This window comes from Rhodnius prolixus, unplaced genomic scaffold, assembly GCF_049639745.1.
Source record: "Rhodnius prolixus isolate KJV_2025 unplaced genomic scaffold, Rpr scaffold_4, whole genome shotgun sequence".
NCBI classification, from domain to species: Eukaryota; Metazoa; Arthropoda; class Insecta; order Hemiptera; family Reduviidae; genus Rhodnius; species Rhodnius prolixus.
The window spans coordinates 23,097,568-23,125,057 of NW_027411614.1; the positions used below are offsets into that span (position 1 = coordinate 23,097,568).

The window sequence follows — 27,490 nt, forward strand, 5'->3', positions numbered from 1 at the left end:
GCATATCCTTGAATCAGTACTTCTGGCATACCATCCCCGGGATGGATCCACTGACATAACTTCACTGTTTTTTCCACTTGCAGCAATGCAGTGATTTGCAGCGCTGCTAAATCTGTTATATATTCCACATTAAATTTATTTTACTCTCTAAAGGTAAAACATTTGCTTTAGTGACGCTTCAAAACAAATTATCCAATCTTTTCTTGAGCCCTAACAATAATAGTCTTTAAACGCTCCGAACCTTGTTCAAATATGTCCTCCTAAACCCTTTGCACCCTGCAGACAGTGCAAAAGTTTAATATTCCCCAATAGACTTTAGCAGGACGGCTTAATTGACAGTTGCAGGCTTTGAATCATTTCACCTGAATATGCAGCGCGACCATTTTGAGTCGAAAATAACTCTCAGATACTTGCGTTCTGTATTGAAGTAGATAGAAACAGTTGCTTGAGACAACTAACAAGTAAAACAAAGAAAACCAAAATACTTGCTTTATTTTCCCACGCAAGGTTTGAATAGACTTCATTCAAAGGACTTGGCTAGCAATGTCCGCTGGTTGTCCGCTAAAAGGGTAACCCTGGAGTATATTATTCCTAGCCTTAAGATATCGGCAACACGAAAGTATAACGCAACTCGCTCCGCCTGAAAGGATATAGCTAGCCTATCTAGGCTAATCGAAATATCAAAGCTCAGTTTAGTTTAGCCTCAACTTTAACCCCTTCTTAGAAGACTTGGAGTGTACTCCACTGAATCGCCTCACACTTGCGCTCCGCGCTTCTAAGCGTCTCTCTCTGGAAATCCTGATTATTTACAAATGATCTGTAGAAATCCATTTTGAGGGCTTTTGTTTTTTTTGCTGCAATCAGCTGGCCTGAAAAGAGAATAAAGAGGGGTCTAGATGAATCCAACAAGCGTACACGTATTTTCAGACCTCCCCAACCAATTCCATATGTATATAGAATGGTGTTGTCCTTGATTAAAACCCCATAACAGATCGTATTTATGAAGAAGTGGGATGTCCATTCAGGCGGATCTTAAGTGTATATTGCAATGAAGGATTAGAGCATATACTTCCGCCTGAATTGTAGGGGCTAACGGGAATTCTTTCTTTATTTTGTCCATATGGCTTTGTATATTAGCAGACATGTTTTCATTATTCAAATAATCTCATTTAATTGTTCGTATTTTATTGACTTCTTCTAATTAAAATGTAATAACCTCTACAAGATTGAGAATTCTTCGCTAGCTTACGTCTTACATTCTATTATCAATATCACTTAAGGACTTTTTCTGATTATTAGTTCAGCTAAGCACAACATTCTTAAGCTTTGCGAGATCATTAGTACCACTTAGTACCTTTACTGTTTTACTTTTTTCTGTTCATTATTTCTGGTGACTGGTTCATTATATCAATAGGATGAAAAAATTGCCAATTTCAGTTATATTTTGTATTTTTTTATTATGTCGAGCTTTTCTGCCTGAATTGTTCAACTGTTTGTGGACACTGTTCCGTCCACAACCACTCAAAGCACAAATCACAAAGAATCTACTTGATATCAGTCATTCTGACACATTTCGGGTTATTTCCCAACCAACCAACTCAAAATAAAAAATTATTAATAGTGTACGAGCAGGCCAAGACAGAAGACACACCCTGAAGAAGAAATATTATATTGTCAATTATCCCTGAAGGTGACCTACTCCCTAGGTGGAAAGCTCGGCATAATAAAAAAAAAAAATACAAAATATGACTGAAATTGGCAGTTATTTTTTCACCCTATTAAAATATATAGTTATGTGAAGCGACTATGATACTTGATATCAGTCATTTATTTTTATTTATTTATTTATTTATTTACAACTGTTACAACCAATCGGCATGCAGTGGGAGTTGCAGGAACAATTACACTTGATTAATCTGTAGAAACAAAACATAATAACTATACAAATAATAAATATAAAGAATAAAAATAATCTGTTCTTTTTGCTGGGTATCAAAAGCAAAACCATATATTGAAATGAACAAACCAAAATCTCATTTTTTTTATTTTTCCTTTAAAAAATTTCTCTTTCCTCTTAGTATTATTACGTTCTTAACTTAAGGGCAGCTGAACAATAACTGAAAATGTCGTTTACATGTTGGGCATTTTTAATTGTAAGTAAGTGTGTAAGTTTTCACTGTTATCGCCATTCTGCGTATATTTGTCAATATACAGGCTTCCTTAGGGCTCCATAAAGTGGACAATTAAACAGAAAGTGTCCTAAACTCTCTTCCTCCATTGTATTACACATTGTACAAATATCGTCTGCGTTCCAATAGTATCTATTATGTTTATAATATAAACTAATTCTTTTTTCATTAACCATCCTTAATTAATTATTTTTACAAATGGTACGAGGGTCGTTTGAAAAGTCCGTGCAAAAATAAAAACTACTTAATTTTTTGGGGTAAACCTTTTTTATTTTTCAACATAGTCTCCTTTTAGTCTTATACACTTCGTCCAACGCTGCTCTAGTTTGTTGATCCCTTCCGAATAATAGGATTTGTCCAAGTCTGAAAAATAGCCATTCGTTTCTGCAATCACCTCCTCGTTTGAATAAAATCTTTTTCCCGCCAGCCATTTCTTCATATTCGGGAACAAATAGTAGTCCGAGGGAGCCAAGTCTGGAGAATAGGGGGGATGTGAAACGAGTTGGAACCCTATTTCCATTAATTTTGCGACCACAACTGCTGAGGTGTGAGCTGGTGCGTTGTCGTGATGGAAAAGGACTATTTTGTGGGCCAATCGTGGGCGTTTTTCTTCCAATAACGATGAATAATAGTTTTACCCTTTTCCAGATAGTCGATGAGGATTATTCCTTGCGAATCCCAAAAGACAGTCGCCATAATCTTTCCGGCCGAAGGAACGGTCTTCGCCTTTTTTGGCGCAGATTCCCCCTTGGAATCACCATATCATGGATTTTATCAATGATTTCTGGAGTAGTAACCTCAACAGGGCGTACAGAACGTTCAGCGTCACTTGTGCCCATATGGCCACTCCGAAAATTTTGAAACCACTTATAAACTGTTCTAATCGAAGGTGCAGAGTCACCATAATGTTTATCAAGCTGCTCTTTAGTCTCCTGAGGCGTTTTGCCTTTCATAAAGTAGTGTTTAATCAACACACGAAATTCTTTATCGTCCATTTTTTGAAAATCACTCGACTTCCTCGATTCAAACGAATGCCAAACACAAAGAAATAGACCGATCTGGCTGAAACTTGGTGTGTGTTCTTCCAAGAGATGCTACTAACTAAACATAACCTCGATACGCGCCAGTGGTGCTATCTCTCTGACTTTGCACGGACTTTTCAAACGACCCTCGTACTCCTATTAATGTTTAATTTAATATTTTTAAATGTTCCATTATAGGAGGAAGTTTGAATCCTATCCTGATCATCTTGCCTGATCGTTTCATTAAACTTTTCTATTAATTTCTGCCTGAATTGTTCAACTGTTTGTGGACACTGTTCCGTCCACAACCACTCAAAGCCCAAATCACAAAGAATCTACTTGATATCAGTCATTCTGACACATTTCGGGTTATTTCCCAACCAACCAACTCAAAATAAAAAATTAGTAAACGTTGTATGAAATAAGGTGAAGAGGACCCCCTTAAATCAATCATTTAAAAAAAATACTGGTCCAAATTCCCAAAAACATTTTTAAAAAATAAATTATTAAGTAGCCTAAAAAACGATTTTAACTAGACTTTAATAGCTACTTAAAAACGTATTTATTTCAAGATTTGTTTAAAATAATTTTTTTTAGTTATTGAATTCTTTTTTAACTCCAAGAAAAAGTAATAAGTTTTGATCGTCTACCATGTGGAATAGCATTTGGACAAACTCCTCTCCTTCAGCATAAATATTACCTAATATAAATTTAAGGACACGATAAGACGTTTAGGATATTAGAACTCATTCACACCAGATAAAGTAAGGCAAAGCTAACAAGGGAACACATTGAGAAAAGTCTGCATTTGATTTTGAAAGACTTGTCGAAAATTGGTAGCAATTAATGCAGATTTAGAATGGATGTTTCTGTTTGTAAAGGGTGTGGAAATTGTTTGGGGCTTGAATGACCAAGATTGATGAGTTTAGCGAGTACAATGGGCCCATGATTGGCCCTACATTACTCGAAACACCCCTTTTATCAGATAATGCCCCACATCTACACTTATTTGTTGTTCACATATTTTAACTATCTCATGTGATTTAAACCATCTTATTTTTGTTTTAATTTTTTTTAAATCAACTTTATAATTTCTCCGTAAATTTTATAATAATTGTTTAAGACGTACCAATTCATAAAAGCCATGAATATTCTCGTTCCTTTGTTCATCATAAAGAAAATCTTTTTATCTTAAGAGCCATTTAATTGTTCAAATAATTATTTGTCTCTGAGTTCTTATCAAAGCAATTTGCTTTTAAATGCCGCAACCTTAGAATATTTATTTTTATCAATTATTGACGTCACATTGAGGAATGTATTTGTTATCTGCTCCGGTGAAATGGCTCCGGTGTACTTATGAATTTAAATATTTTGCTGGTGGTTTGCAAGCTTCCTGAAACGCCCTCTTTTTTTCAGCCTTATCAAGGAGGTCAGAAATTTCAAGAGTAAACATTTATTTATTTATAAACATCAAGTGTGTAAAGGGGGTGTACTTTCTAACGCTTCAGTACGCAATTTATTGTTATCGCCGACCTTTTTCACATTATCAAACAGTTACTGCCATCAAGTAAATATACTAATCAGAATTTATGAATAGGGGAAAAAAAAGTTTATTTATTTATTTATTTATTTTTAATTTCGTTTTAAGGCGCGTCATTATCTGGCGGTCATCGGCGCCTGAAGTCTTTTCCAGTGCACTGCCAGACTTCTATCAGTCGGCTCTCTCCTCACAAACCTCTCCATCAACGTTTGCAAATGTCACATAGCTTTTCGTAGTTATGTTCCGGCAAAATATGCAAGTTTGGCATTTTGTCTAATGTCTAGTTGTCTAATAAAATTCGAACGGTTGAATCCTTTGGAGATTGGAGCGTTTGGTTGAACCCCACAGCTCTATTCCATACGCACAGATGGGCTTCAAAATAGAAGTATAAATCAGTCTTTTGTTGTCCAGAGAGAGTTTTGATCTATCGTCTAAGAGTCTTTTAAGTAGTCGATAGCGTCTGTTTAGTTCTGTTCTTTTAAGTCTAGTTTGGGGATTCCAAGAAAGTCTTCGGTCTAAGTAAAGCCCAAGGTAGCGGGCAATGTTCACTACTGGTAGAGGTGTTAGGTTATAGAAGACTGGAGGAAGAGTAAAGCGACAAAGAGTGAAGGTGATATTTTGAGACTTGGTTTCATTAAGCTTAATAGCCCATTTCTTGAACCACTGTTCTATGGAGGAGAGATGAGATTGCAGATTTCTGTGTGCTATTACAGGATCATGATTAGTAGACAGTAAGGCGGTGTCGTCTGCGTATGTGAGAAGTGTGGTGTTAGGATGAGTTGATATGTCTGAAGTGCAAATGGAGTAAAGAATAGGACCTATATTTAAAACATCGAAGGTCATTGGCGCCCGGAGCTTTCCCCAGAACAATACCGATCTCCGGTCAATGTTCTCAAAGCTGTCCATCACCGTACAGGAAGAGGATCCAGTTGGATTCTGATCCCGATATCTCCAGTTGGAATTACATCATCACTAAGCTATTCCCTTCCCTCCTAGCTGATTAGATAACAGACTAATAATCCTAGACGTGTAATGCCGAATAGGAAAATAGTCATTTTATGAATAATTTTGGCTTTAAATTTTAAGTCTTTAAATTTTAGAAAATACCCAAAAAAATTTAATTTTTAATTTGAGAAAAAGAAATTAAATTATCAAACTTAAAATTATTTACATTATTTTATTTGTTAGTCGTAATCTAAAAAAAGATAACTTTGCTTAAAATATTAAATACTCAGACTGAGGTTAAGTTGTGCAATTTTTCTTTAATTGTAATTAATTTTGTGCATATTTTTTCTTCAACTTTGTAAACACGCCCCTCTCTTTACTCTACAACCTTTAATTGACATTTATTCCAGAGAATTTAATCAACGACACTTTTGGGAGACACGTGTGCTTTCCTCAAAAAATAAATGTTAATATTGTTTAAAGTAAAATTCTAGAATTATATATTATAAAAGAGATGGCTCTTTTTATGTATAGACATTTGCTAGCTGAAATTCCGAGATATTTATAGAAATTGCTCAACTGAAATAATCTAATTTTCTAAATAAATTTTTTACTTTTCTAAAATCTCTTTCTAAAATGTCTCCTACGATTGCGCGCCTTGGAGTTTTTGTTAAATTTGCCCCCATTGCACATATATATTCAGGGCGTTGATAGGGCCATTGTCATTAGCCTTATGAAAGGACAAGCTCCTATTATTGTCAGGCATGGAGGAGCGTATCAAGAGTTATACGAGGAGGTGGAGGCCGACCCAATTCTGGGCGTGCCTTCGGATTTTATGACTCCCAAATATAACTTCGACAAGCCTTTTAAAGTCTGTATTTGGGATCGAGAGGCTTGGAGACGTGGACCCCAAGTTGTTGGGGATTCGATGTGGTACACGGATGGCTCCAAGACAGATGAGGGGGTAGGAGCGGGAGTGTACGGGGCGAAGCCGAAATGTAGCTTTTCGGTTAGCCTAGGGAAACTAGCTATAGTTTTTCAGGCTGAGCAAGTTCTGAGCTGCCGAGATGGTTAGACGAGGAATTATTAACTCTAAGGTAGTAATCTTCTCGGACAGTCAGGCTGCTCTACGAGCTATTAGTTCCTACGAGGTCAATTCAAGGCTGATATGGGACTGTCTGGGTGCCCTGAAGGAAATTAGTGAGCACAATAAGGTCTTTCTAGTTTGGGTACCTGGTCATTCAGGACACAAGGGAAACGAAGTGGCAGATTTATTGGCCCGGGAAGGCTCTACAGGACACTTCGTTGGCCCGGAGCCCTGTTTTGGGGTTTCGAAGTGTGTTAAGTCTGCGGCCATTAACTTATTGGTGCAGAGCAGGTCTCAGGAGTGGTGGTCCGCCACCACTGGGCAGAGACAGGCGAAGGAGTTCATTAGAGGCTATTCGCCGAGGCTGACTGCAGAATTAATCTGTCAAGGCCGTGGGGCTATAAGGATAATTGTAGGACGATTAACTGACCACCGCAGGCTCAGAAAACACATGCATCGCATTGGCCTGGCAGATGATAGCCTCTGTAGGTTCTGTCAGGAAGAAAAGGAAACTGCACTGCACGTGTGGTGTCAGTGAGAGGGGCTCGTGTGGCTAAGGATGTTACTTCTCGGGGAGGAAAAAACCAAGGCTTGTGAGCTTTACCCAAGTGCCGCTCTCCAGCATCAAGAGTCTGATTAAAAGGACAGGTCTGGAGGGTAAGCTTTAGAGTGAGGGGAGCCACAATAGATCCAAAGGGGTCGCAGTGGCGCAGGCCTTGAGGCCGCCCTAGTTTAATCTAATCTAATCTCCTACGATTGATTCATTGCAGAGATCCTTTGTAGATGAAGTAGGAAAAACCTATACTATTTATAAGCTTTAGAGTTTTCCGACCAGACGTTTTTTGCAAATTCCTCTGGTTTTCAAGCAAAACAGGCCTCACACTGCAAACTAATTTTATTAGTCGACTTCTCTCCCTGTCACGGTCCCCACAAGGACTGGGCCCATCCACACACAATGCGTGGAAGACCCTTGGAAGAGACATTTAAGCGCCTATTGTGTCTTATAAGTAGTCATGACGCTAAATTAACTTGGAATGTGAACTCTGCTTGGTCCGGTTTGAAGACCAGCGGACAGTTATCAGTGCTATTTGCTTTGACCAGCAGAGCCTTACCTTTCCATAAGGCTATCTAAACGATCGCCAGGTCTTCGTTGCTAGGTATGAGGGCATTTAGTCACCCAACATAGGTAGCACTATCCAATAGTACCCTCCACTTTAGCCCAAAATTAGGTAACAAGTATCGCAGTCTAGAAGCCTAACTCTAAATACCAGTCCCTGTACGATCTTCGTGTCACCCACTTTAATGAAAGGAGAATCTGTACCGTTAACAACAAGTTTTGTTAGAAATTTTTCCTCTCATTCAAATTCTTTTTTTTTTTCAGAGAAGGTTGTTTTTTCGTGAAACGCAAGTCCTTGAGCTTGAATCTTATTCAAAAAAAACCCTACATTTAATTAATGCCTTTCAGTTGAAGTGATGATAACTGAACAGGCTTAACAATAATACAAAAACAAATATATTCCATTACAAAACAAATAATTGACCAACGTTAAACTTTTTTGATTATTCATTGCTATTTCCTGTTTATTTTATTATTCGCATATATTCGTTATGATAATAAACATATTTAATCAATTAACCACCTCAATAATTGTGCTTCTTACACGGATCACACCAATTGCGTCAGGAGTAACGGAAACTCCTAAATACTGTTGCTTTCTCAATTTTTATTTTACAGTTTCTTTTAATTTCTCCTGGTAAGTGTAAGTATTGCACTGTGTCAAAGTTTCGAAGCTGAATTGGTACTGGAAACACTGCTGTTTTGAGAACCAGATTCTTTAAGGTTATCCAGAAAGTCTTTATCATCCACAGGGTCTATTGTAGTACCCACCAGTTTGAACGTATCTTCCAGTCTTGTCTGTTTAATCAGATTTTGTAGGAGTTTGGTGAGAGGCTTCTGAGCAAAGTATGACGTCATGTCTTTACTCGACGTCCTTTCTCCTAAGAGCCGAACCCTGAGTCAAACAAACTAGCCCTTCGCACTGACTCAATACAAGCAGTGCTTTTTCATATTACGAGTATTCCTGTCGGAACCTGCACAGGCCAGGGCCACTTTTTAATCTATGCACTGGTATGTGACAAAACATACTATCAAACTAATGCCCATTCAACCTAACTGGTAATTGGAAACTGATTGCAGTCCTGCTACCCATTCTCTGATGACTCCAATCACAAGGGATTTTGCAAAGTCGCAATAAGGTTGAGTCCCTTTGAAAACTGCCGGGCAATAAGATACCGAATACGAAAAACTTTTGTTTGAATTCTTACACAAGTTTATACGTATTAATTTCTATGCAATAATTTTTTTAAAAATAATGTTCTACAATTTTTTACAAACAAGTGATACTGAACTGGTAATTATAAATCACTTTTCACTTTAAAAACCTTTCGAGATAATTTTATCTATGGAATCATTAAGTCTACTTATTAGATCGATTCCCCTTAAAACTTAGATTTTTAGTATTGCTTATACCTATTTGAAATTTAGTCCGTAGGCAGTAACATGTTCTGAAGACGCACTCTAAAGTGATCCTTGAAGTGTTATATCCCTAAGAAACCCTTTAAGGATCACTTTTCCTCGGAAAATTGATTAATAAATAGTGATTGAAGTTCCTATGGGAAACGCTAAAGTCATTTTCCAAAAACTGAAAATTCTGTAAATTACAACTATTTCCATAAAAATGTATTTAATATGATTTAATATTTTTAATATTTAATATTTTTGGGTACTGGATAGAGTTTTGATACGAGTAAATTCATGATCTTATGCCGTAGAGGTAGCCAGCACTATTTACCGTCGAAATCGTGATATTTAATATGTTTTTAATATGATAGTTAAGTCTCTTTAACTATTTGAACTTCGATGAGAATTTGAGAATTAGAAGCATACTTCTGGAATTTTTTTTCTTTGTGGCGCTAGAATGCAAATTTAAATTTTAAATAAATGTAAAGAAAAAGGAATCTTGAGGTTAGTAGGAGAAGAATAATTTCTAGATCGCTAAGTACAGGACTACCACTTCTAAACAGTTCCTTAAAAAATCAACGATTGCGAATTGTTGTGATTAGAATAATTAACAGCAAGAAAAGTAGAGTAAACAATTCTGCCATCAGTGGATCCAATAAGAGTGAAATTCACTCCAGAGGCCTATAAATGGGTACTGGATAGAGTTTTGATATGAGTAAATTCATGATCTTAATCACGTAGAGGTAGCCGGCACGTCGAAATCGTGAACTCATTCGCCGGTACTCACTTCTGGAAACGAAGTAAAGCTAAGAAGAGACAAGACCACAGCAGCCAGCTCATGAAGACAAGGTCTGAACAGCCCGCTTTCAAATTAGAGAAGATGTTCGCAAGAATAATTACGGTTTCTTGGTGATTAATATTGTTTAAATATAATATATAACATATTTAGTTTTTCATGTATTAATTATTAATACATATTTTTGACTCGTTTATAGTCTATTTATCTCCTTAACAAAAACTTACAGTTTAAAATGTTAAGTATAAGGGTTGATTAAACGCCAAAAGGTACACAAATCAGCGAGTACCCAACATTTCATTAATACTTTATTAATAGTTAAGTAATTCTACTGCATTAATTTTCATTAATAAGTTATTTTTTAGAATTTATTAGATGTCACAGACCCTTATGCTGGCCATTTTCGTCTACAAAATATATGTTCAAGTAGCACTGTAGATTGACTGTAATATCTAGTTATTTATAATAATCAAACTGTTAATTACAGGTTAAAAAGAAAAACGTTATAAAAAATAAAAAAAATCTATGAGGCTAAAAAATTCAAAACTTTTTTTTTTATAAAAAAACTTACACCAATGATTTTGTTTATTTTATTTATTTATTTTTATTTTTAAATAAAAATCGTCGGTTTAAGTTCATTCTTCGATTAAAGTAATTGTTATTTTATGTAGTAGTCAAACGTTTATAATAATAGGTAATAATTAATCTGGCTTTATCGCAAATAATATAGTTTTCTTCAATTACATTCTCAATCTAGGTATTCATCCCACAATGTTGTATGTATGTAATATAAAGTAAATAAGATATGCATATTTTTAGGACAGCTAATTATTCCAGGATTTTACTGTAAGTAAAATTAGGGGGACTAAATTAAATTACAATTGAGAAATGAATAATTGTTGTTGAATAATCTACTTGTTATTAACTGTGTGTTATTTGTGCTCACGAATATTTCGGTAAGACGAATTCAAGACAGTAGCCTACTCTAACTTTGTCTTTTTCTACTTTAACATGCATGTACATATTTATGTGATTTATCATAATTATAACAAAAAATATTATAAATGAAGTGGCCAGCATAAGGGTCTGTGACATCTAATAAATTCTAAAAAATAACTTATTAATGAAAATTAATGCAGTAGAATTACTTAACTATTAATGAAGTATTAATGAAATGTTGGGTACTCGCTGATTTGTGTACCTTTTGGCGTTTAATCAACCCTTATACTTAACATTTTAAACTGTAAGTTTTTGTTAAGGAGATTTTTGTACCTTTTGGATAGATTTTCCTTTTTGTTTATTTTACAAAGTTACATATCTTCTTTACAGATTTTTTTAAAATTTGGAATAAATAATTCTATCATTATAATCTGATAAGGTGTTAAGTCGGAACCGTAACTACCAATGGAGAGATCTTTTTAAAGAATGATTATAGTTGCGTTCCCCCAAACCATCCTCAATAACAATTTTTTTAAAAAAGCGTTTTGAATAACATAGGAAGGTATTTGTACGTAAATAGCAAAATTAAACTGCGATTTCAGTACTTCCTTTTAAGAGGAGTAAGAAAAATAAACTACGATTGCAGTACTTCTTCCTAAAAGGCAAAGAGGCAAAGATCTTTTAATCGAACGACAATTCATTGATTTAAATCGGTTCACTCATTGATAATTTAAATGATTGCAGTACTTCCTCTTAGTAGGTGCAAGAGCATCAGCAACGTAGAGGAGCTTTAACCACTTATTCGAGCTGAATTTTATCAAAATCGGAATAAGTGTTATAGAAATATTGGTAATATAGTTTTAGAAAGGGCCTTATTTGGGTGGGGCAAACTCCCCTTCTTATGAGGCACGGCGTCGAGACTTTTAAAGTGCAAATCTGTACAAAATTTCGATTCGAATGACCCTTCATTCATGCAAATCGGTTCACGTGTCGATAATTTGCAACGATTGCTATACTTCCCCTTAACAAGTGTAAGAGCAGATCGTCGCTCTATTGTTACGTAGGGGAGCCCTAACCCTATCATCCTACCAAATTTTATCAAAATCGGACCAAGATTTACAGAGTAATTAGTAATAATAATTTTGGAGGGGGCCTTACATAAAGGGGGCTAACTCCTCTTCCATTCAATGTACAGGATCGAGACCCCCAAAAGGCACATCTACATAAAATTCCGAATCGAATGACACCTCATTCATGAAAATCGGTTCACGCGTTTAGGCGCTACGTTGTTTACAAAAAAGGTAACAAGAACAAGAACAAGAACAAGAACAAGAACAAGAACAAGAACAAGAACAAGAACATTTTTTGAAAAAGCCGTTTTTGCTCATTTTTGGCAACTTTTTTCTCGAAACCTATTAGATCTGGGTGGTTGCAAAAAAATTACAGCTATAAAGGAGGGTTTGCCCTATAATTTAAAGAAAATTTGGGAATTTTATCTTTTATAGAAAAAGAGAAAAAAATTGTCAAAGTTGGGTGTTTTTCAACGTTACGCTTTTTCGTGCAGTTTTTGATGATCAACCCTTATACAACTGTCCTACCGGACAGTTTTAATCATGAATATAAGTGAATAGAACTCCTGGTATCTCATTCGGTATTTCTAGATGAAACTGTAATTCTGTGCTACTTCTACAATAATTATCATGGAATAATAAAAATTTAATATATAGTTTTGCTGAATCTCAATATTAAAACTGTCCGGTAGGACAGTTGTATAAGGGTTGATCATCTTGTATAAGGGATCTTGTTCTTGTTCTTGTTCTTGTTCTTGTTCTTGTTCTTGTTACCTTTTTTGTAAACAACGTAGCGCCTAAACGCGTGAACCGATTTTCATGAATGAGGTGTCATTCGATTCGGAATTTTATGTAGATGTGCCTTTTGGGGGTCTCGATCCTGTACATTGAATGGAAGAGGAGTTAGCCCCCTTTATGTAAGGCCCCCTCCAAAATTATTATTACTAATTACTCTGTAAATCTTGGTCCGATTTTGATAAAATTTGGTAGGATGATAGGGTTAGGGCTCCCCTACGTAACAATAGAGCGACGATCTGCTCTTACACTTGTTAAGGGGAAGTATAGCAATCGTTGCAAATTATCGACACGTGAACCGATTTGCATGAATGAAGGGTCATTCGAATCGAAATTTTGTACAGATTTGCACTTTAAAAGTCTCGACGCCGTGCCTCATAAGAAGGGGAGTTTGCCCCACCCAAATAAGGCCCTTTCTAAAACTATATTACCAATATTTCTATAACACTTATTCCGATTTTGATAAAATTCAGCTCGAATAAGTGGTTAAAGCTCCTCTACGTTGCTGATGCTCTTGCACCTACTAAGAGGAAGTACTGCAATCATTTAAATTATCAATGAGTGAACCGATTTAAATCAATGAATTGTCGTTCGATTAAAAGATCTTTGCCTCTTTGCCTTTTAGGAAGAAGTACTGCAATCGTAGTTTATTTTTCTTACTCCTCTTAAAAGGAAGTACTGAAATCGCAGTTTAATTTTGCTATTTACGTACAAATACCTTCCTATGTTATTCAAAACGCTTTTTTAAAAAAATTGTTATTGAGGATGGTTTGGGGGAACGCAACTATAATCATTCTTTAAAAAGATCTCTCCATTGGTAGTTACGGTTCCGACTTAACACCTTATCAGATTATAATGATAGAATTATTTATTCCAAATTTTAAAAAAATCTGTAAAGAAGATATGTAACTTTGTAAAATAAACAAAAAGGAAAATCTATCCAAAAGGTACAAAAATCTCCTTAACAAAAACTTACAGTTTAAAATGTTAAGTATAAGGGTTGATTAAACGCCAAAAGGTACACAAATCAGCGAGTACCCAACATTTCATTAATACTTCATTAATAGTTAAGTAATTCTACTGCATTAATTTTCATTAATAAGTTATTTTTTAGAATTTATTAGATGTCACAGACCCTTATGCTGGCCACTTCATTTATAATATTTTTTGTTATAATTATGATAAATCACATAAATATGTACATGCATGTTAAAGTAGAAAAAGACAAAGTTAGAGTAGGCTACTGTCTTGAATTCGTCTTACCGAAATATTCGTGAGCACAAATAACACACAGTTAATAACAAGTAGATTATTCAACAACAATTATTCATTTCTCAATTGTAATTTAATTTAGTCCCCCTAATTTTACTTATAGTAAAATCCTGGAATAATTAGCTGTCCTAAAAATATGCATATCTTATTTACTTTATATTACATACATACAACATTGTGGGATGAATACCTAGATTGAGAATGTAATTGAAGAAAACTATATTATTTGCGATAAAGCCAGATTAATTATTACCTATTATTATAAACGTTTGACTACTACATAAAATAACAATTACTTTAATCGAAGAATGAACTTAAACCGACGATTTTTATTTAAAAATAAAAATAAATAAATAAAATAAACAAAATCATTGGTGTAAGTTTTTTTATAAAAAAAAAAGTTTTGAATTTTTTAGCCTCATAGATTTTTTTTATTTTTTATAACGTTTTTCTTTTTAACCTGTAATTAACAGTTTGATTATTATAAATAACTAGATATTACAGTCAATCTACAGTGCTACTTGAACATATATTTTGTAGACGAAAATGGCCAGCATAAGGGTCTGTGACATCTAATAAATTCTAAAAAATAACTTATTAATGAAAATTAATGCAGTAGAATTACTTAACTATTAATAAAGTATTAATGAAATGTTGGGTACTCGCTGATTTGTGTACCTTTTGGCGTTTAATCAACCCTTATACTTAACATTTTAAACTGTAAGTTTTTGTTAAGGAGATTTTACAGTTTAATTCCATCTAATTAAAAAATCAAAGTAATAACACTCCTAATAATTCTCTCCTAACAAAATTAAGCTATCTTTTTTAATGTTGCTGAAGAAAAGCTCTATTTGTTTATATGTTTTTTGTATAGATAAACATTTTGGATAATTATTGTAATGATCATTTTTTTATTGAATTGAAATTAATTGTTGTTTGTAAGAATGTTTTGATTGATTTTTCTTTTAAACAATTGGGATTGTTATATTTAATATTTGAAAGTGTTCAACAAGATTTTGAAATTAATTAAAACTTAAGAACGAAATTAATTATTATTACATACTTTTATTTTTTTTTTGAAGAGGGAAAATATTAATAAACTCTTTTGTTTTTTAATGTACAAGTTAGGGATCTTAAATTAATAATACAAATTGTTTTCTGGCACTCGTCATTGCTCATGTAATAAAGAAGAGCGGATTCTCTCTTCAACATCGACAAGTGCATGTTCTAAGATTCTTCAAGAGGATTTTTGAGAGTGGAACCATTCAGGTATACATTATAGTTTATCTGTTGAGGAAAACAATATTAATAATAAAATCAATTCCGCTTTTTAATCGTGGAAATGTTTAAACGCGTTTTAATTAGTTTCACATGGCATGAATAATATTTAAAAGAAAATTTATGAATTTTATCTTTTATAGAAAAAGAGAAAAAAATTGTCAAAGTTGGGTGTTTTTCAACGTTACGCTTTTTCGTGCAGTTTTTGACGATCAACCCTACCGAGCAGTTTTAATGAGCCAGAAGTTCACTTTTTAAGGACATTGTTTTGAAGAAGGAAAAGAATCTACAGATATTAAATTAATGCCTTGAATGAATTTTAAATTGAGCCTCATCCTGCGAACTTTTTGAACCTGTGTCTCTCGCTAAGCCAGAAAAGGCTATGGACGAGTTCGACACCTGTCTTGGTATCTTTCATTAAAGGGTTCCAAGGTGAGTGGTTGTTACGACGATATTGAGTCCAAACTGGGAAGTTAGAGTGAGTTATAGAGCTTTCAAAGAACTATCTTAATTAGATGGGACCCATATAATCATATTGCATATTACAAATATCGTATTATCAAGGCCAATAATTGTCTGTGAGTTAAACTCCATTGGATTTGTAAGAGATTGCTTTATGGCTAAGTTGGTTTTTCTTCTTCAGTTAGTTTGGTAAAACTTTGCGAATAATGGCACGTCAGTTTTCACCATCTTCATACAATGAAGCTGAAAGAGCCATCATTTTCTGGACCTAACTTCTCTCAGATGCTCTCTAGTTTAAACTGTCCCATGAAGAAACCAGCCAGCAAACTTCTGAGATCATTCGCTACCGGAGCCTTTTCTCAGTACGGCCTCCGGACAGTTTCTCTCGTTACAGACAGCACAGTCCATCACCAGACGGTGAACTCCTTGGAAAAGACAATCTAAGAGCTGCTTGACAGATTTGAATCCGGAATCTTTACGCTAACTTTACGCTATTCAAAGCCTCTCTAGACTTATATGAACTATAGTGGAGAGCAATCTTTCAAAAACGACAACCTGTCAGCATGTGACATTCTTTTTGCTTAAACTTATTCGTGTTCCGCCTTTGAAAGAATTCAGGACTATCTTAATCCACGAAGAGTCCCCTCAGAGCAACAAGCTCTGGTCTTCCCCCTTTTGGGAAAGTTGAACTTGGAAAAGCGACTATTTGCTAATCCCCTACTACATTCCCTCGGCTTAATAAAAGAAATTGACTCGTTTCAGCTTTCTCTTTACTAACCCTAAATAGTGAAATATAGTTTCTATCTTAAACTTAAAGGTTGCCGATATTCATAAGCCCCTAAAAACCAAATCCTAATTAGAATCTGATTCCTCAGCCCCCTCAGCCTTGAAAAGTTTCGTGTGGATATCTGATGAACTGACCTTCAGATTTACTTCCCATGAAACACTTATTGTACGTCTACATTCTGCTAATCTGAGCCAGACAGATGAAGCTTTGTTGCTGGATTTCGTTGTTTGTCAGTTGGTTTGTCTTTCTTTTTTTGGAGGCAGCATTTGGCCCTGAATAAAGGGAAGAATTTACTGCAATAGCATCTGTACAAGGTGGGGCTTATTAGCTTATTACCGGAACCGTTGTGCAGATTGTGTCAGAAAGAGGAGGAAACAGCATCTCACCTGTTGTTCGATTGCGTTACAATCGAGTGGTTGCGCTATGAAACCTGTGGTACTTTGAGACCAAAGGAGATACTAGCGCAAAAAAGAACTAGTAGGGAAAGTCCTCAACCTTCTTAGTAGGGGAGGTTTCGTCAACTAGATCCAAAAAAAGGAAGGCAATCTCTTGTGAATGCGGTCCCGTGGGCATAGGTGCCGACCCTTTTCTAATCTATCTATCTACTACAATAGTTCTTTTAGAAGGTCCCAAAAGAACTAAATATTTCATTTCAAATTTAAATTCTCAAATTTGACAGGAATTCCATATTGTTAACTTACTAAAAAAAAAGGCTAGTAAATTTCGTCGGCACCGTTTTAGAAAAGGATGAAATTCAAATAACTATAATCACAATTTAAATTTAGCGGGCGTATTATTTGTGGCGAGTTCTTTGAATGCTCAGCCTTAACAAGGTTAATATTTCCAAAAATTATTATTATTATTATTTTAATCATTTATTTAGTTACAATCAACGCATTGCGTTATATGCAACAAGAATAACAATAAGCAACATATCACACATATCAGAGTGGAGAAGTTACCCAGCGGTAACACTCCCAATAACATTCTACATTCTACTGACTCTCTTCATCAGAGAGGAGATCGCGAGGCCACTGTCTTTTAAGACGTCTGGAAATGTTCTTGAAGATAGATGTTGTACCAGCGGATTGTGATGAGACTGAATGTTAAGATGGAATTTTCTGTAACGTATTTTTGCAACTTGTGTGACTCAAAGGAATCAAAAATTATTAGTTTTTAAGTTTGTTTTTTTTTCACACGGAGATTCACAATCACTTTTATGGGTGTCATGAACTTAGTAGTTCAAATTTTAATCTGTGAATCAAACATTTAAATAAAACTTCTGCCTCACTTCTTATAAGTTTACTTCAAAAAGTTTGCGATATAATGCGCAATAAGACGTGAGAGATAAAAACCCCGACGTGCTAAATCATGTTAGTAATTTTAGATTATTATCGTTAAATTATTAATTGGGATTTAGTAATTTAAGAACAAAGAAATATATTGCATTGCAAATAATATTAGAGTTGAAAATTTAACGTTTAATCGTACCTTATTCAGCACAATCGTAGATAAGATTGGCTAATGGAATTACAAAGGGGTCTAATCATTAATTCATTTAATCGACATATTATTTTGGGATTAACATTTATCTTGGAATATTTCTCAAAATTGTGCACGTTTTGAGTATTCTTCAAATAATCGCGTTTCTGTTTAAAATATCTGTAGAATTATTTGCAAATAATACGTGTATGAATAAGCGAGTGTGTGTAAGATTAGGGGGAAGGAGTAAAAAGAGATAATTAAAATCTAAATCAGAGCATAACCTCGCATGATTTCTGATGCCCAATGCTCTCCCACTTTGCATTTTTACTTTTACTAAAGATTAATATTGTCATAATAACCCTGGAATTGGATATCCATCTTTATGTTGGATTCTAGAGCACATGGTTCCTATTGCTTTGCACTATAACTATAGCAACAATAGTATCGTTCTTGAGAGCAGTTAACGAGAAAAATGTTTGTTAACTTTACTCCAACGTTTCCACATAAAATAAAAAATTAAAACAAAAAAATTTTAAAAACATAAATGAGAGATTAATTACAAATTCACCTAATCAGTTACTTATAATTATACAAATAAGTTAATTATAACTTATTGTACCTCACAGAAAACTGTTATAACTAATAACTAGTATTTTAGAGCAGTGCGTGTACACATTGAACTGTCGCATATACGAGGGTCGTTTGAAAAGTCCGTGCAAAGTCAAAGAGATAGCACTACTGGCGCGTAACGAGGTTATGTTTAGTTAGTAGCATCTCTTGGAAGAACACAAACCAAGTTTCAGCCAGATCGGTCTATTTCTTTGTGTTTGGCATTCGTTTGAATCGATGAAGTCGAGTGATTTTCAAAAAATGGACGAAAAAGAATTTCGTGTGTTGATTAAACACTACTTTACGAAAGGCAAAACGCCTCAGGAGACTAAAGAGAAGCTTGATAAACATTATGGTGACTCTGCACCTTCGATTAGAACAGTTTATAAGTAGTTTCAAAATTTTCGGAGTGGCCATATGGGCACATGTGACGCTGAACGTTCTGGACGCCCTGTTGAGGTTACTACTCCAGAAATCATTGATAAAATCCATGATATGGTGATGGATGACAGAAGAGTGAAGGTGCGTGGGATTGCTAGTGCTGTGGGCATCTCGAATGAACGGGTACATAAAATTTTGCATCAACATTTGGACATGACAAAGCTATCCGCATGATGGGTGCCGCGATTGCTCACGCTTGACCAAAAACGAAATCGTGTGAAGTGTTGCAAGGACGGTTTGCAGCTGTTCCAGAAGAATCCGCAGGAGTTTAAGCGTCGTTTCGCACTGTGGATGGAACATGGATACATCACTACACTCCAGAGACCAAAGAACCATCTAAACAATGGGTTACCAAGGGGGAATCTGCGCCAAAAAAGGCGAAGACCGTTCCTTCTGCCGGAAAGATTATGGCGACTGTCTTTTGGGATTCGCAAGGAATAATCCTCATCGACTATCTGGAAAAGGGTAAAACTATTACAGGTGCATATTATTCATCGTTATTGGACCGTTTGAAAACCGAGCTGCAAGAAAAACGCCCACGATTGGCCCACAAAAAAGTCCTTTTCCATCACAACAACGCACCAGCTCACACCTCAGCAGTTGTGGTCGCAAAATTAATGGAAATAGGGTTCCAACTCGTTTCACATCCCCCCTATTCTCCAGACTTGGCTCCCTTGGACTACTATTTGTTCCCCAATATGAAGAAATGGCTGGCGGGAAAAAGATTTTATTCAAACGAGGAGGTGATTGCAGAAACGAATGGCTATTTTTCAGACTTGGACAAATCCTATTATTCGGAAGGGATCAACAAACTAGAGCAGCGTTGGACGAAGTGTATAAGCCTAAAAGGAGACTATGTTGAAAAATAAAAAAGGTTTACCCCAAAAAAGTTTTATTTTTGCACGGACTTTTCAAACGACCCTCGTATGTACTCATATACCTTGAACAAACACAAATACTTTATTAGTTACTAAATGCAATAATAGTGCAATAAGTTTTCAATTAGATGATTTTATAATAATAAACAACTCATAAGGCAAATTTGTAATTAATCTTTTACTTATGTTTTCTAAAATTTTGGTTTTTGTTTTGTTTGAAATAACTTATGTCTTTCGCATATTGCATCCTCCCTGAACATTCTCTAATACGCTGAAACGTTGGCGTAAACAATTTTTCGCATTGATCAAACAATTAACATTGAATTTCATCTTCAATGTTGGGAATTTTGAAGAGGTACAGTTTAAAAAAAAAAAATCTATCGAAACGTCAAATAGTGGAAATAAAATATTAAATTAAAGAAACAATAAATTCAGACCCTTATCTTTAAAATATTTGACATATATTGCCTAAAATTGGGCTGAATTCTGAATTTGTGAGGCGTTAAACGAATACAAAGATAAATATTTCTAAATTGTGCTGATATTCTCAAAATGACTGATTTTTTTGTGAAATTTGATTTATTTACAGAATTTATGGCGACGAGAAACGCGATTTACTTAACACCCCACAACCTCATAAAAATTAAAGCCTGCGGCCGTAACACTGAGTTTTTATTTCAGGTAATTTTACAACATATTAAAATTATATTTGGTACTTAACAGACGCAAAAAAAATGAAATAAAGGATTTCCTGTAAAAGTTCTGAGAATACACTGCCTTGATGATCAAACGCACGTTTAATAATAAATATAAATAATATAAAAAGAATTTATGCATCATCAATTTGAAGAAATTTTATCAAATGTAGTGCAATTTTTAAGGACAAGATAGAGTTTATGTTGTCCAGTTCGTACCAGATTTTTTTAAAGAACTGATAAGCTCATAATTGTTTTGCCTTAATAGCTTTTGACTGAAAACAAAAGCCTTAATAGCCTAAGATCATCAATTAAAGAGCGGAATTATCTGTTTACATTTCTCTAATACTCTAGAACTTTTATTTCTCGCCGTTTTTATAAATACAATAATAATTTTAAAACTTGTGATAATGCAAATTAATTTAATTATTTTCCTTTAAAAAAATAATAATAAAATAAATAATAAAAATAATAATAAATAAATTTAATTTATTTCTTTTAATAAAGCATTAAAAAAGATGTACTGCAATAGTCAATGAGGATGACCTTCCGCTTTCGGTCTGTAAAACGAGATTTTGCTTTTGTTTACGTAGCTACTATGTGATGAAAAATTTACTACGTTTCTACGGAATATTTTTTAAATTACCTCTGAAGGTAGATAAAATTTCGAAACCTTTAACAATTTATTCCAGAGAGTTACTGAAACATTGAACCGAGGAATTTGCAGAAAGTTTGGGTAACCAAATTCTGTAGGTGAAGATTTGTAACCTACACGTTTTCTGATCTATTGGAAATTAAGAAAATAAATGGCTTCTGTAAATTCGCGAAATTTTGGTTAAGTTGTTAAAAAACAAAAATAAATTTATAAAATAAAGAATCACATTTAAATATTTCTATTTAAACAAAATTTGGTTGAAGTCAACCACCAACACTAATGTATTTTTCTTTATAAACGATAGAAACCTGAATGAACTAAGTATTAAGTCCTTGAAAATAAATACAGAATTAGATTTGTTTTAATATAAAGATTACCTCAGTCTCTTGGCTTCATCAATGAACGGCCTTTTCTCTGCTTCAGTTAACAATTTCCATTCAGCTCCTAATCTTTTCGATATTTCTGAATTATGCATTTTTGGATTCTCCTGTGCCATTTTACGCCTTTGGCCTCTTGACCATACCATAAACGCATTCATCGGCCTTTTTATATGCGCTTCCGACATTTTTTGTGATGTCATCATCATCATTGTTTTAAATAATTAAATAAATAAAAACAAATTATCTTTATAATAACCGTTTTTTTGTTCGTAGTATACGTATTATTGTTATTTATAGTAATATTAATACACGATGTACGAAGGACCGGTGTCATTTCTCAACTGGAGGGTTTCAAAACGTAGAGCACACAGATCCCAGGGTGCAGTGTGTAGGGGAATCTCAGCTTTTGGTTAGGCACTTGGTTTTAGTTTAGAAGGCGTGTCTTATATTATGCCCCGCCTCTACAAACTCTAGTATAAAAGAGACGATTGGCGCCCTACCATCATGGCGACAGCAACAAGTTAACCTTTGCTGTGTTTTTAGGAGGCTGTACAAGCCTGCTACACCTAGCCAGAATGTTACTTCTAGTCACACAATAGTGGCTGGACGACCTCCCCGCCTCAAGACCAGAATACTTCTTTAATATTTCTCACTTCTGTTTATAAATACACACTGGCATCGCTACAACCATCCTTGTTTTTCTTAACTAAAGTTTTGTAATTTCCAGAGTAATTAGCTGCTGTATCACCACCACCGCCTCCTCACACCTCGTCTCCAGCTACACTCCAGACTAAAGCTCCTCCAGCTAATGTCCCCAGCGAGCCGAGTAATTGGCCACTTCCCATAGAATAAATATCAGAAAAACCAAGTTTACCCCAACCTTTTTTTATCAAAAACTCTTCTTAGATTTTTTTTATTTTCCTCACCGTCCAATAAAAAAATATATAATTCCATTTTAATGGCCCAACTTCCGGGAAGTTTAATTTGAACTTCTGCAAAAATTACGACAAAGTTCTTTAATTATGCATTTAACGGATTGTGAAAGCTCATTCATTATATATATTAAGATTCAGCTCATTTTTATTTTTTAATTAAGAGATTGCTCTCAGATTCAATTAAAATTCCTTATGCTTGGAAGTTATTATAATTTTTAATTTAAGACGCAACTTCTGAGATCATAGGAGCTAGGACCTTTTATCTGTTCTCTCGTTACAGACAATATCTGACTGTGAGCTGTAAGAAGCTCTCAAGGACAGAAAAACTTAAGGCCACCGCTCGAAATCCGAATCTCCGCGTGGTAATTCTCCAGTACGATAATCACTTAGCTAATCCCTTTTCTTGCACTATTTTATATTTACAAGGTGTCAAGATAGCCGAACGGTTAGAGGCAAATACCGCAAAGCTAAAATGTATTGTGTGGTACTGTGTTCGATTCCAGATCTAGGCCTTGGTTTTTATTTTAAAGTTAATCTGTTTAAATATTTAGTATTGGAGTTTCCTAGATAGCGTTCGTCCATGAGACCTAATTTGAAGATAATAGGTATTACTTTACTTTACATAAATATGTTTTTTATTATTATTGGCACCAGGACTATTTAATCGGAAGTTGAATGTCAATAACTCACCAGCTAACTCAACTTGTGAAGCATGTACTGTTCCTTTAAAGGTGCCTCCTCAGATACAGAGAGCAGTTGATAACCCCCTGGCTAACCTGTCTTGAGAACCAGAGGAGGCACCTTTGAAGGCACAGAACATGCTTCAAAAGTTGAGTAAAGTGCATTATTTGATAGATTAAGGAATAAGTTTGATCCTTTACATGAAAGATATTGATCTCTTAAATATGTGGCAGGAGGTTTCCTATGTTTTTGGTAATTAAACGTAACTCTCCCAAAATTACCAAATAATTATTAAACAGATGTAAAATTAATTTTTAGTCATTTTGTGTATGCTTGAGAACATCTAAAGCTCTTAACATTTCATTTTTCTTAGAAAAATCACTCGGAAAACAACTTATTTCCCGATATTAAGAAAAATACTAGCTTTACTGCCTTCGCAATATTATTAGTAGACAGGGGATGAAAAAATACATAAAAATGACCTATCGCGTGCTCTTCTTTCTCTTCGATAACAAGTTAAAAAATTGAAATATGATTAATATATTCCAGATTTTGAAATGGCCTAGCACCTTTAATATAAAAGATATCGAATTGCAGTTTTCGGTTTCTTTCATAACTTTTTATACTCTTTAAAACGGTGTATATGAAAATGGGGGTCAACTGCAAACCCTTACTTTTGGTCGCTCGTCAGCCGCGTATGCGAGCAGGAATCTAAAATCAAGTCACATATTCTGAAACTAGAGGTGACGGGCAACAAATTTTTCCTCTACCATTTTTTGCTCAGATTAACCGTTTAAGAATGAAATGCATTTGAGCCGTCTTAAAATGAACACCCTGTATATACAGGATGAACCAGTAAGTATTGTCCATAGGCCTACTGTGTGTAGTACATCTAAAGTGGAGTTCAATGACGTATTGGCCAACTTCATATTTTCCACTGTTCTTGAGTGACGTCACTTTAATTTTTTTTTTTCTAAAATCATTACTTTTTTGCAACAAAAATGTTATTACTCAGAAAGTTTTAGTCCGAATTCGATTCTGATGACATGGTTAACAAGACAGATAAATTTTCTAAAAATGGATACCATTTCAAAGCATAAGGTTATTCTCCGAACAACTTCAATCTTCCTCCGGATCCTGAAAAAATAAAAGTAATCGAAATTTTTAAGAAACCTCATTAGGCCCTTATGTGATCATTATCAGACCTAGGTGCTGGCACTTTTTATAAAAGTTTCCTTGTCTAATGGGCTTTCAAACGGTATATCATTTTCCAGAATTTCTTTTATTAATAATAATAATAATAATAATACTTTATTTGAAAAGAAATTCTAATACAAACATAAAAAATGAAAAGAAAAGTATTCTACGGCAATGGAAAACCGTCTGCCGGAGGTTGATATACATATATAAAATAACAATTACAAATTGCTTTATAAATTGACTAAGTAATTAAAAACAAAAACTGCTAAAAGAGAATACAAAAGATGAGGAAAAAAAAAACAAATAAATAATAATACAAATAAAATAGTAATAATAAGCAGAAAAAAGAAAAGAAAGTTATTCTCTTAAAATAAATTCTTATTTTCTATTTTTTTCTTCTTCTTTTTCTTTTTAAGTAAAAATACATGAAATAAACTAAATATAAAAAAATAAAATAAATAATAAAAAAGAAAAAAAAATAATAATAATAAAAAAATAAACTAAATATAAAAAAAAAAAAAAAAATAATAATAATAACAATAATATACTAAATATATGAACTACTAAACTAAGTACACTTAGTTAAAGCAAAAAGAACCTGTATAGTGTAATACAAAGAAAGCTTAATCAAAATTAAATTCCATGATCAAATTGTATCTATATTGCCAGGCGTGTCTCGCAAAATTAATAATCCCAATGCAGTTTTCGCCATTGAGCATCAATATTAACTCCGATCTAGATAATTTGCCACAACCAACATAAAGCCTACGTATCTCCGAGAGAATGGAGCAGTCTGCCAAAAAATGACAGACATCCTCCCTCGCTCGAGAGTTACACAGAGAGCACAAGGAGTTACTTCTCTCAACCCAAGGGGTATAATTTAAATAGAGTAGCTCACCACGAAGTCTGAATAGCCAACCAAGTTGACTAAGCGTTAGTTTCATTGAGTTGGACACCAAGCTACAAGGCTTGACAGAATAATCCAACTCTTTATACAATAAAAACCTCGTAGAGCAACGAGCCAACCCCACACACTCCTCAAGATGGTGAACCCCTATTCTTTGTACGATGGCCGTTAGTTGCGTCCGCCAATTAGACATATTTGCAATGGATGAATCAAATGCACAAGAGTAGCGCTGAGCTAAAGAAGACCAGTGCTTAAACCAAGAAATTTTATTTTTAATAATCTCCAAAGCCAATATTTTGGGAAGGCGATAATCGGGCAAGTTAAGAACTCTTAGACAGTAGCTAAAATGTAAAGAAAAAGTAAAAACCTTAATAAGAGTTGTGGACGTTTCAATAGGAAGCATATAATTAGGGGTCACTGAAGGCAATCTGAAAACTTTTTTAATAAAAAATCTTTGAAACTTTTCTAATTCTTCATACCTTTGAAAGCCCCAAACCTGACATGCATAACAAACCACGGTACGAGAAACAGCATTAAAAAAAGTATATTTAGCCGAAGGCGGGACTGAATTATTTGCAATGAAATCGGACCAAAACCTGTTGAGCCCGAATTTGGCCGAAGAGATTCTATCTTTCAAGTGTGAAGTCATAGACAATCGGGTAGACAGCAAAACACCCAGGTATTTATACTGGTTAACAACTTCCACGGGTGAACCCTTGTAAAGCCAACGTTCAGAAGAAGCAAGTCTACCTCCCTTCCGAAATACCATAATTTTAGATTTTGTTAAATTCAAGGATAAATTCCAGAGATCACAATAAGATTCTAAAATTTTAATATTTCTTTTGAGAGTAGTAGGGTTATCCGCTAAAAGCACCACATCGTCGGCATACATTAATATCTTGAATACAACTCCACCTATACGAACACCACCTTCAAGGGCCAGAGGTAAATCGTCCAGGAAAAGCGAGAATAATAACGGACTGAGCAGGCAGCCCTGACGAACCCCACTAGTGACTTTGAAAAAGTCAGAAATGCCATCTTTGCACCTAACAGCAGAAGACGCCTGGGCATATAAACTTTTCAAAGTATTAATAAATTTGGACGAAACCCCAAGATTAAAGAGCTTCAAAAATAGTGAATTGTGATCTACAGAATCGAAGGCTGCTTTTAGGTCTACAAAAAAGCAATACAACTTATTCCCTGGTCGCATAAATTTAAGCTTAATTATATTGGTTATAACAAACAAGTTGTCAATCACGGAGTAACCACGTCTGAAACCAGACTGGAATTCACTTAAAAGGGAGTTGTCTGTAACAAACGATTCCAGACGACGAAGCAAAAGTCCAGTGAATATTTTAGCAACTGCATCTAAGCAAGAGATTCCTCTATAGTTACTTATTTCATTCACATTACCCTGCTTGAAGAGTGGGAAAATAATCGATCTACCAAAAGAAGGTGGGGTAGCTTCAAAATCATAAATTCTATTGAAGAGTGATAACATTTGGGAGTGAAAAACCTCCGGGGAATTTTTGAAAAACTCATAGGTAACACGATCGAAACCGGGTGCCTTGTTATTTTTTAAGTTCTGAATAACAGCATTTAATTCCTGGAGAGAGAAAGGGGAATCAAGAGCATAAGAATGAATCAAGGGTTGGGCATATAATACAGTAGAGGAGGGAGGCGGTGGATTAAGTAAACTTTTGAAATGGGTAACTAATTCAGTGACAGAAATTTTAGAACTACAAATAAACGATTTCCGTTTAAAGTGAGAGACAAGATTCCAAAAATCTGTTGAGCATTTAGCTGATTTAAACTGTTCAGTAAGCGACTTAAAAAATTCTTTTTTCTTTTCTAAACAGATTAATTTATATGAATAATTAGCAGCCAGATACGCTTTTCTAACTAAATCAGAATTAGAGTT

General features: G+C 34.4%; 1 protein-coding gene across 1 annotated transcript in view; it reads right to left on the bottom strand.

The window, feature by feature from the left end:
* The window catches only part of LOC141455447 (transcription factor SOX-21-like), a 49,878-nt gene extending 27,120 nt beyond the window's left edge, over positions 1–22,758 (bottom strand). Inside the window, exon 1 of the mRNA XM_074130522.1 lies at positions 21,844–22,758. Within this exon, the coding sequence (XP_073986623.1) occupies positions 21,844–22,055 (212 nt within the window). The 5' untranslated portion in view covers positions 22,056–22,758. The remainder of the gene's footprint in view (positions 1–21,843) is intronic.
* Between the last annotated feature and the right edge of the window lie 4,732 nt (positions 22,759–27,490).